An 11,067-nucleotide genomic window follows, 5' to 3' on the forward strand; every position below is an offset into this window, starting at 1 on the left:
ACAATTTGTTACATACCTTCCTCTAGTAATTACACGGGAAGTGTCTGTTCATAATCTATGCTGAAAACAAAGTATTCATAGTAATTATTTTAAATTCCATCTTCCACCATAAGCCTACAGAGTAACAAGAATTATTCTTGAGATATTCATAGAGAAAGTCCTTTCTTTTATGTTATTTCTGGTAAAATATAATAATATGATTAGGGAGCATTATAAAGTAGTCCATTCTGTGCTGTTTTTTTTAAAAGTATTTGAGATTTTCATTTGAATTAATTTGACTAATTTGACCAACATTTTTTACATTTTTTACAACTTCAAGAGCAAAAATGTTTTTTTCTTGTCATTTTAATACATACTTGAATGTATAAAATTGTTAGCTCTCGTGCATTAGAAAAAAAATGTCACACACCATGTGAAAACCTGACATAATTCGTTAACAATACAAGCCCATAGCATTTACAGCAGAAACTCCACATGCATTTCAGCAGCATTTAGTGTAAGGATAAACAAACAGATCTTTTTTTTTACGGATGATGTGCCTTGTTGGTCAGGTTGAGTGTTTTATCCCCAGAAGAGGTGAAGAACTGTCTGGTGTTACAAGGGTTTCTGAGTGCTTGTGAAGTACACAAGATGCATGTCTACTAATATACCCTCTGTATAGAGTGTGTGTGTGTGTGTGTGTGTGTGTGTGTTTGTGTGTATCGTCTCTTTCTCTGGATTATTAATTATTAGATCTTTGGGTGAGGAAGGAAAGAATATTCTTAAGTCAAAGGATCTGCTGCATGGCTCTTAATGATAGAGGGAGACGAGAGGGAATCTAAATATAGACTGAAACAAAAGCAAAGTATGTTCAGTACAGTATGAGAAAGCCCTTAATGAAAAGCAGTAGTGAGCTCACAATTCACCAACGTAGTTTCATGTAATAACAGTCAAAAACTAAATCATTAAACAAAGGCCAGACTTTAAATCAACAGGCTTCTTGTTCCTTTTACAAATTAAGTCCAACTGGGTCACTGTCATCTTTTCCTTGAATTTCCAATAATATTTTGGATTCTCAGTCCAAGCTAAGCCTGCTAATGGTTCAGTGTAGTCCGTTCTCATATATAGAATTCCTAAATAGGCCACAGAATCTGTACTCAGTTTTTTTGCTATAACTGCAGCCCACACAGCCATATCGAACACACCATGCTTGCGAACACATGTGTTGTTTCGCTGCGGCCTTTAAAGTGTGAAGAAAGAAAAAGCTTTCACATTTTCATGACTCCTCGATCAGCGAAGATGCATCCCACAGACTCTGACACCTCTGCTTCACAATGGAGTTTATGTTGTGTCAGGTTCCCCACAGACTCTGCAGTCTATCTGTGGGCCAGGGGAGCTGGGGAATCCCTGGAGAAACACACAGCTGGGAGGTTATTGAATTTGAAGGGAAAAGACAGCATTGGGAAAAGGACAGGATAGTGTAGGCACACTGGAGAAAATGACTGCACTATAAGCGTGCAAAGGGAGACATCCATGTACAGTACAGGGAGAATATTATACTTTCCAAACAGAAAACAGGTTTTTGTCTTTTCTTTTTAATACTCTATACAGTTTTGAATTACATGGGGATTTCATGTTGATAGACATACCTACTATGGATATGGTTGCAGTACGCTACAAGGGCTCATACTGTCATTTTAAAATTCCACCTTTTCTAATTCAAAATGACCCTACTCCATCACATTATATTCATGCCATCACAGAATACTCTAAATGTATTTGCATTTGAGCATTTCTCTTTCATCTTTAGTGCATATTAATGTGTTCTTTTCTGCTGCGTACACACTCTTGCCTTCATATGAACATTACCCTTTTTAAACACAGCAAGAAAAAGACAATTTCAAAGTCTCCTCTACGCATTCATTATGTTTGCTCACTATCAACACAAGCTGAGAAACAGCAAAAAGCTGCAAAACACAGATATTATTAATCTGCCTAAAAAATTGTCACCTCAAGGTGCTACAGAACATTTGGTTTGATATCTTTTCCTTTGCTTTGGGTTACAGAAAATACTACAATGTAACCATAATATACTGTAGCTGTCTTTTCCACTGCTATTTCAGTGTACAGGCCTTTAAACATTACGTCCAAGGAGTCTCATGGGGACTGAGATCTCTAGAGACCAGAGTACAAGCCAAGTACAATTACATTCAAGAAAATTTCTTTGCATAGTGCCCCCTTAGACATTTCATATACAATCTCCCTGCCCAAATATTTTATCCAAATTCACTGTCATGGTTCATAGCTGATGCATTTGTTATTACATGAATCCCTTGAGGTTGTTGTTTCGTAATGTGGGTTGGACTTGTACTGCGCAGTGGACATCTGTGATAGTCTTTACAGTTTCACCTCACCTCGGGCTTCAAAGTAAGTTTAAAAATATCAAATATGGAGCATGCAGATTAACTGAACAGAATACAACACAGTGAAGTCCAATTCTGTCAACCCTTTCAAGATAAGAACTACTGATGATGTTGTATTGATGAAGCTCTGTGCCCTGCATATTCTCAGCCAGCGTAAAAATAAGTTAATCCACTGCACCTGGAGATGTAAGCAATTCAACCCAAATGCACTGAGTTACTTTTACACCTGCCTTGCATGGAAAATGTCTAACTATTCACTAAAAAGAACCAATTTGTTTGTTTTCCTTTTAACTATTTGTCAGATTTGCAAATTCACAACATGTGCTAATAATAAAAAATGGCAATGCGGGTTAATGTACAATTACGCTAATGTAACATGATGGACCATTTGATTTATTATGGCGGTCGCTATGCTGTAGTGATTACAGGGCATAATAGTATTGTGTTGAATTTGTTAGATTAATATGACTGTACTTCTACTGCCGTCCCTCTTAATCAATTTGTTATTAGGATTTCAATCAGCAGAGATTAATAGATCCGTAAAATTAATTCCTAAAAAAATCTTTAAGCCCACCTCTAGCATAATGATACGATTCTGTATTGTTTTTAATAAAGTTAATAATTTTTTACAGTTCAGGAAATCAGTTTTATGTCTTTACAATATCTGCTAAATATTCGGCTGTCTAACAGTTCTCTTAGATTTTCAGGGACCTTTATATAACAAGCTACCAGCTATTAGAATTGCGCACATTCCAGGTGTAAGATGCCATTGTGTCCAACCATTACCTTAATTTGAAAGCATGTTTCCTGTCTCCTAAATAAAGTGTGGGGGAAAATGATACAGTCACAACAAAATACAGTGTAAACACAATTATTGTTTAGAGTTTTTTTCATTTTGTTTTATAAAATTTCACGCAATAACTTATTTGAAACATCATCATGTTAAACTTGTTAACTCATTTCTCATTTAGTTAGTTGTGGTGCTCTGCAGGATGAAATCACAACAAAGAATGAAAGTGGTATATGTTTCTAAAAGCAGAATAACTCCTTACAGCAGGTGTAAAATTGAAGTCACAGAAGTAGAACAGTGAAATAATATACCTCTCAGTCATTGTATGACAGTCATTGAAGTGCAAGTACAGCACATGTTGATCTTGCTATAACTGAAGAAATACACTGTTCTGCCACACTGTGTACCTGGATGAACGCGTAAAAAGAATGACATTTAATGACGATACATGAAGACCCAAATTGATAATACCACATACCGAGATACAACCAACAACAGGAAAGGAAAAAAAGGAAAAACAAAACAAACAAACAAAACAAAACACAAAATGACATTTTTTTCAATTATTATTTTGTATTAAAGAGATCTACATTTTTCTAGAGCTTAACACTGTTATCTCTCTTTAAAAAGCTTTCAAAACAGATTCCAGGATATTTTTATGTTGTTTTATCAAACAAAACCGCTTACCTTTAAAGGACCAAAAGGTCAGTCCATTTTCTTGTCTTGCAATTTGGTGTCTCAGATATAATAATCCATTTCATTAAGGAGTTTTGCTTCCGACAAACCAAGAAATGTCATGTGGGCTGAAGCATCCATTGTGACCAACGGATGGTGCAGAGGATATACATATGCCAGTATGTCACCAAACTGCATCAATCCACTCCCATATAATACAGTGAGGTACAATTGCCCAATATGCACATATTCAGATTCCAGTCTCAAGCTTGTGATCTTCATTAAAAAGGGTCATACAGTATGTTTGTTCACATTACTGCTGTAGAATGAGCCCCCTTTTAAATTGCATCAAGTTCTATATGTACAATGGCAGCCACTATACTAAGATGCAACAAAGCCCTTTTGCATTTCCTCCAAATGTTAATAATAATGATGATAACTGTGCATGTTACGGATGTTCAGAGGTATGAAAGGAACATTTCTGTGCTGATTAGGTGAGTCACCATCACGATAAAACACTGCTACAGTAGTGTTCAGGTAAGAAGATTTGTTCCATGGTTATCATGCAGGAATGTACCCTCACACACAGCATACAAGGAGGTATCTAGTATGCTCTTTGAAATCTGACAGCAGAGCCACCAAATGTAGCACATCAAGGGAGCGGCCATATGTTGTGTCTTTAGCCTTCATTTATATTCTATTTGTGTCTCTCTGGGGCTACAGTTGAACCCTGCCCACTAGATCTGTCTGTGGGTACGCAACACATTTACATTTACTATGGTTTTGAATGAGATTCACGACCAAAGCCACTAACACCAAGTTGAGAAAATACATAGCTGCAATTTAACAACCTGAGTTGTTAGATCAATCCGTTTACATGTGGCAATGTAGGTTTAACTAGACATATTTTAAAAGACAGCTTAGATGTTTAGCATTAAACAGGATAAACATGGTGTGCATTGATGTAGAAGATGTTCCTTTCATGGATTAACCTCTGACAGTACAATCTGGGTGGGTTTTGACTGATATCATCATTCATATTATCATCACCATTATTATTATTCCTGTGTTCCTTTTCTTCCAATAAGTGTGGCCTCGTTGCTGATAAGAAAAACCATCATCAGTCACATAAAACAGCTCCTATATATATATATATATATATATGCAACAAAAGAAAAATAACAGCAAAATCACATACAGAGCTGCATTACAGTCAAAAACCTTGTTGATATGATTTTGTTGAGAATACTATCTCAGGTACATTTATCTGGAATAACTGGTTGCATGTCCAGTTTGTGCTCAATTGCAACAAACATTTTAGGTTCCTGCTTGATAAATATAGTCTGTTATCTAAAAAAGATAGTTTATTCAGTATGTTCCTTTCCTCAAACCTTCTTCCCATTTCAAAGCCATTCCCAAAGTAGCATGAGAAAATCGCCATGGGAGAAGCATAGTGAGGGCTAATTTCAGACAAAAGTGCCTTGGTAAAGAATAAGATGATCGCGTTCTGTTAAAAACACTCATTTAGAAAAACCAGTAGCGTCTGTAGGAATCTGACAGGCTTTCAGTCACTCTCCTATAGATAGAGAGTGACTGAAAGCCTGTCTGACATGTTAATAGAGCAGATGGCACCTATCATTAACAGGATGACTAATGGCTAAACCACAAACCATACATTCAATCCTGGTTTAGCACAGAGGCCTGCATAATGTCTCACTCTTTACTTATGTGGTTGCCATATTGACCAGCCACAACCCAATATATGATTGATTTATTTCACACGTAATGATACATGGCTAGACAACTGTACACATTATATCAAACTAACAAAAATAAAGAAATACATAGTCGAAACGCAAGAAGCGTAAATGGCATTTAACATATGAAAGTTACACTGTAAAAATGTGGATCTTACAATTGTCATACAACCAGACATTATTATTATTAATATACTGTACATTTCCATTCATTCCAATCATCCTAATGTGGATGTTTAATCCCTTCTTGAATGCTGTTGCACTTAGATGTCTAATCATCTGTATGACAGCATTTTATGGCATGATTATGGTAACCATGAGCAAGGAGGTCATATCAAATTCCTGTCTAAAAGCAAATATCTGGCTACTGATCTGATCAAATAACACATTGTCAACACTTTATTTTACCCATACAGGTCTTTGCATCGGATTACCTTTCCTTGTTTGTGGAACATCGTTTTACCATTATTTGATGCTGGCATTTAAGTATCAGAATTGTCAATTCAAATACCAAGTAGCTGGCTTTTACAAAATACATAATACACTCTCAGAACACAAAAGTTTGTAATGATTATTACTGAAGCAACAGAAAAAGTTTGTCAAACAGAGATCTGCATTTACTGTTCTACAACCTAAATGGACTTTATGTCACAAAGCCAATTCAAAGATTCACAATGAGTGTTGCAATTGAGCCCTTATGTTTCTGAGAAGTAGCCAAACTTAAAACATGTATCATAACCAACTTCCATTATCACCGCCCCTGATTATTCACAAAGAAACAAACTATACCAGCTTATACATCCACCCCAAAATATCTCTGCATCGGAGTCTGCAATGATACATATTTAAATGAAAATATATTTATATAATTTGTGGATTTTTCACAGTAGTTTGTACTGCACTGTACCTTTTTGTCCATCTATTTATGCCTACATAATTGTCACCTTGAGGGAGTCTATTGAGTCACTCGAAAGTGTGGCTTGTGTTTTGTGTGGAAGAAAAATGTCTCTTGGATTTTGTTCTGTAATGTCTCCGATCTTCAGTGTGGTGAGTGCTATGCATGTCTTTCATCTCTGCTGGCCAACAACGATTTGGGGACTGATTACTCTGAAAGGCTAGTTTTTCCCTATGAGAACACAGCTTGTAGAAACTGCAAAAAACATTTGCTTTGGCACAGATTTACATTGTAGCAATGTCCATTCCTTGATCTCCATGGCCATGATCGTTACTACAAACACAAGTGGCCCATTGTGGTAATCCTTGGCTCAGTACACTGTCACGGATAAGTCTATGTGTTTGTGTATTGCCGTGTCAGTCTATCCTCTCTCCTGGTGTAACGTCAATGCACTCTAGTGTCTAATCATTCCGCGCATAAACCCAACATCAATCCCCTCTCTGTCTCTGACTCTTGCTCACTCTCTCTCTTTACTCTCACTTTTGTTTTTAGATCTGAGTCTCTTGGACGTTTTCCTTCGAGCTCCCCTTGAAAAGAAGAGGTTCCATTTGGGGATTGTGGTTTTGGCCCATGAAACCCTTGATCGATCCATGTAAGCCCATGGTAGGCATGGGGAGAGACATCGGCAGGGGTGGGGACATAGAACTGGGGTTGTTGTTGGTGCCATTGCCTGATGAGGAGAGCAAATTAGATGTAGAGATTGGGACCGTGGTACAGGAGATGGGGATATCCTGAATTTGCTGGTTCTTGTTATTGAGGATCCCTCCTGGCCCCATCCCTTCGCTGCCAATACTAAGACCCATCACGTTGTTGTTGAAATGATGTGTCTTGTAGTAATGGTTGAGAGTATCCGTACGGCCAATATTGGGAAGGTTGACGATTTCTGGATGATGTATCCTTAGGGTTCCTTCTCCACCACTGCCAGAATTCATTGTTGAACCACCTGAGATGCCACTCCCAGCCCCGGCTCCGATCTCATCTTCTACATTGACAATTTCAATGGCTCTGGCAGGGCCGTGGTGCTTGTGTAGCTGGTGCTGCTTCCGGAGCTTATAGAAGACCACCAGCATTACAGCTGCCATAAAGGTAATGGCCACGAAGCAACCAATGATGATCTTAGTCGTTTTCATTACATCATCCAGGCCTGGAATGTTAGTTACATCCATTATGGACACAGTCACTGAGTTTTCAGTAGCTCTATTGGCTCGTGGAGACAGTGAGGAAAGAGAGGAGAGAGAAGGCGGTATAGTGATGCCAGGTCGGCCCTCTAACACCCCTCTTTGAACAGTAGGATTAGGAAAATCTATGAAGGTCTCGTTAACATACTGTCTTGCTGAGTTCTCCTCATCTCCTCTTACTGTCTCTACTGTTTCAACAGTGACAGTGGTGAAATAGCTGTAGCTGTTGCTGGGGTCTGAAGCAGACACATTGAGCACGGCGGTTGCAGTGGTGTTTCCAGCGGAGTTGGTTACCATGCAAGTGTACTGCCCAGTGTCTTGCACGGTCACATTTGTGAAGTTCAGCGTTCCGTCATGAAGCACTGAGATCCTAACTCGGTATGATCCGTGGGTCATCAGAGTGCCATTTGGAGTGAACCAATTCACAGAGGTCATCGAGGTTCCAGTACGACATTTCAGCTCAGCAGCCATGCCTTCGGTGACATTGAGGTCAGTGGGTGGCTCGACAATAACTGGGGCATAGCAGGTGAAGTGACTCTGGTCTAGTTCCCCAATGTACTTTCCCTTTAGACCTGGGGGCGCATGGCAGCGAGCACAACATGTGGTGTTGCTGGGAACTGTTTCTTTCAGCCACCAGCTGAGCCACAGAACATCACAGTTGCACACCCAAGGGTTGTGGTTGAGGTGTACCCTCTCCAACTGGTGCAAAGGTGTGAAGAGGTCATGGGGCAGAGAATGCAGGGAATTGTGGGAGAGGTTGAGCTCCTCCAAGTTTTTGAGGTCATCAAAAGCATTGCGTTCAATAACTGATACCCTGGAGTGCATTAGCCACAGCTTGCGAAGTGACACTAAGCCCTGGAAAGATCCAGGCCTGACTATTCCAAGCTGGTTTCCTGACAGCTCCAACTCCTCTAGTCGTACTAGTGGGGTGAGGTTAGGGATGTCCTTCAAGCCGCACATGCCAAGATTCAAGAAACGTAAGTTGACCAGACCTTCAAAGGCAGCCTCTGAGATGAAATCCAGCTTCCTGAGTTCCCCTAGATCGAGACGGCGCAAAGAGGGAACACGGTGAAAGGCAAATGCCGGCAGTGTCTCGATGGGGTTGTTTCGTAGCCATAGTTCCCTTAGCTTGCTGAGGTACTCAAAGGCTTGTGACGGCACCACTGTGAGACGGTTGTCAAAAAGCTCCAGTGTGTTGAGGTTAGGAAGGCCATTGAAAGCTCCCACCTCAATTTGCCGGATGTGGTTCTTGGAGAGCTGGAGGATTTCCAAATGCCGCAGGTGCTTAAATGTGTCAGACTTGATCACCTGGTGTGGAAACAAAAACATGGAGGCATGTTGTAACAACATCAGAATTACTGCTGTCAAAATATATCAATTCAGTCTGAATGTATGGTCTCGTTGTAGATGAAGCCATATTTACCTGAATTGTGTTCTCTTGTAGATTGAGGTATCTTGTGTTCTCTGAAATACTGTCTGGGACTTGATCTAAACTCTTCCTTGTACAGATGACACGGCTCGCCTGATTGGAGCAGGTACAGAGGGTGGGACAGGGGGATGCTGCCTCTGTCAGCTGAGGTCCATGGTTGTGAAACCACAACAAAAGCTGGACCAACCAGAGGAGGGGGGAAGGGGTACAGGGGCTGGTCACCATGACAACACGCATGGCAACTGAGTCATGACCCACCCCTATTGCTATGATATTGATAAGTCACCTCCAAACAAGGTAATTTAAGTGCTTATCTTAATATTCATATTGTATGTTCTTATTCTGTTCTTTTCTCCTTCAAGCAGTCACTGTAAAATTTGAAAGGATAAAGCGTAATGTTATGTTAAACACTCTATCATTAATAGGTTCTTATTTTACTTTGCTCATGCTTCTTTGACTTTCAAACACCTTGTTCTTTTTAACATGTCATTTTAGGTAACCCTGTATTTTTTGTTCCCATGACAATTATTAGGAATTAAATTTGGGGGGAGATTAGCTCTTGAAAGTGTTGTCTCTGTAGAGGCTGTTGCTTCTCACTGTAGGGAGAAGAGAGAAAAGGAGAGAGAGGAAGGAGGTCAAGTAAGTGCACAGTGCAGTAGCTTTAAGATATTAGCCTACCACATATGGCATGCATGTATATCCAGGTCTGAATTTAAATCTCAAAATATTACAATGTCCTGTCATCAGTGTATGACAAGCTGGGTCAAGCTTTCATGTATAAAGAAGTGGCTCTCAAATTGTGGACTGTAGTGTCACTGGTGAGTCAGCTGCCATTTTCTTCATAGGTTGAACTTAACATCTGGGTCATGGTCTGAAATGGCCACAAAATTCTTAAACTTCAAGCTGGGTCACAAGTGCTGCACCAGACCCAGTAGGATGGCAGTCGCATCATCAACTTTATGGTACTGGTATGCTCTTCTATTCAGATACACATAGACAGAAGTACAATCTCACATTCAAAAGAATGCAATTACAAATGCTGGTGGGGCTCATCTAGACCTAAGGTTAATGCAGAGATTCATGCAATCCATCATGAGGCAACAACAGTAATTTAGCAATTTAGATATGAAGGAATGATTATTGACTCCTGAAATTTTACTGCAAATTTTTACTGCAATGTGTACAATAAGCAACGCATAACCACTAAAATTGATTGACTAAAAATGACAACAAGATTGAGAACAAAGGGGGAAAAAAGGATGGTGCAAAATACTTTTATGGCTTTTGTAAAACATAAATATGTATTTGTGTTTTTGGTGAAGAGAGTGTCACACATTTATTGAAACAGAAATGGCTGTAAGCATCAGCATCAGACTCACTAAATTTAGAAAAGGTCTGGCTGCTTACAATGATTTGACCAAATAGAAAGTGTTCATTGTTTTCTATCAGCACTATGACTAGCAGTCACAAGCCTGTGTTGTCTGTTGAAAACAAATAAGATCTTTGTTACTTGTCATTTTTCTGACCACTGTGTTACATTCAACCTATCGATTTTTATATGAGATCATTCTTGGTTATGGCTTCCAAATATGTTTACTCTCTAATAAATGGGTTATTTTTGAAAAGGATCCATGGCGGTCCTTAGCATCGTCTCTCCTATGCAGCGACGATGCATGCGCTCCTAGAAACACGGTTGCTGTGGCAACCTGCTCACTCACCATCTTGTGTTTTTACTGTCCAGTGCCCTATTCCACACACGCTTGATGAACATTTGCTGTTCAGAGCTGATCAGCAGCAGCTTTGTGATGTAAATCAACTCACATTTGACTTAAAACTTAATGTTTATTCCTTCCACAGCCTTTTTTGTTAAACCAGACATCA

General features: G+C 39.3%; 1 protein-coding gene across 2 annotated transcripts in view; it reads right to left on the reverse strand.

Moving 5' to 3' along the window:
• Positions 1 to 5,623: 5,623 nt before the first annotated feature.
• The window catches only part of lrrc4bb (leucine rich repeat containing 4Bb), a 15,056-nt gene continuing 9,612 nt past the window's right edge, over positions 5,624 to 11,067 (reverse strand). For both annotated transcript variants that reach the window (XM_035665776.1, XM_035665769.1), the window contains exons 2-3: positions 9,181 to 9,782; positions 5,624 to 9,065 (exon numbers count right to left, since the gene is read on the reverse strand). In XM_035665776.1, the coding sequence (XP_035521669.1) occupies positions 7,068 to 9,065; positions 9,181 to 9,423 (2,241 nt within the window). In that variant the 5' untranslated portion in view covers positions 9,424 to 9,782 and the 3' untranslated portion in view covers positions 5,624 to 7,067. The remainder of the gene's footprint in view (positions 9,066 to 9,180; positions 9,783 to 11,067) is intronic.

Source organism: Morone saxatilis, unplaced genomic scaffold, assembly GCF_004916995.1.
Source record: "Morone saxatilis isolate NCDOM2014 unplaced genomic scaffold, NCSU_SB_2.0 Contig1, whole genome shotgun sequence".
Lineage (NCBI taxonomy): Eukaryota > Metazoa > Chordata > Actinopteri > Moronidae > Morone > Morone saxatilis.